At 43.1% G+C, this 413-nt stretch overlaps 1 protein-coding gene across 1 annotated transcript in view; it reads right to left on the minus strand.

Moving 5' to 3' along the window:
- The window catches only part of zgc:113223 (uncharacterized protein LOC541424 homolog), a 3,155-nt gene extending 3,002 nt beyond the window's left edge, over nucleotides 1–153 (minus strand). The window contains exon 1 of the mRNA XM_034882114.1: nucleotides 74–153. Coding sequence (XP_034738005.1) covers nucleotides 74–153 — 80 coding nt within the window. The remainder of the gene's footprint in view (nucleotides 1–73) is intronic.
- Nucleotides 154–413: the final 260 nt, after the last annotated feature.

Below are 413 nucleotides of genomic sequence, written 5' to 3' on the forward strand. Positions count from 1 at the left end.
CACACACACACACACACACACACACACACACACACACACACACACACACACACACACACACACACACACACACTGCAACAACACCCTGAGGCCTCCGTCCTGCACCATCAGCCGGAGAACCACCACGTGGGTCGACTCTCTGTTCTTATACATGTGTGTAGTTACTGTAAATATAATATATACTGTGTATAAATATATATACTGTGTCTATATACAGTACATATAACGCATTATTACTACATTCATGCCAAACTTTAATGTACTGATTTGTTTTCAGGGACACAATTTTATAAATTCCAAATTAATACTAAATAAAAGCAGTTGTTTGTGCCCGGGGTGGCCCAGTGGTCGAGCGGGCGCACATGTGCTTCAAGGTTTATGTCTTAACGCAGAGGTCGAGGGGTCGATGTCCT

The sequence above is a fragment of the Etheostoma cragini genome, chromosome 9 (assembly GCF_013103735.1).
Source record: "Etheostoma cragini isolate CJK2018 chromosome 9, CSU_Ecrag_1.0, whole genome shotgun sequence".
NCBI classification, from domain to species: Eukaryota; Metazoa; Chordata; class Actinopteri; order Perciformes; family Percidae; genus Etheostoma; species Etheostoma cragini.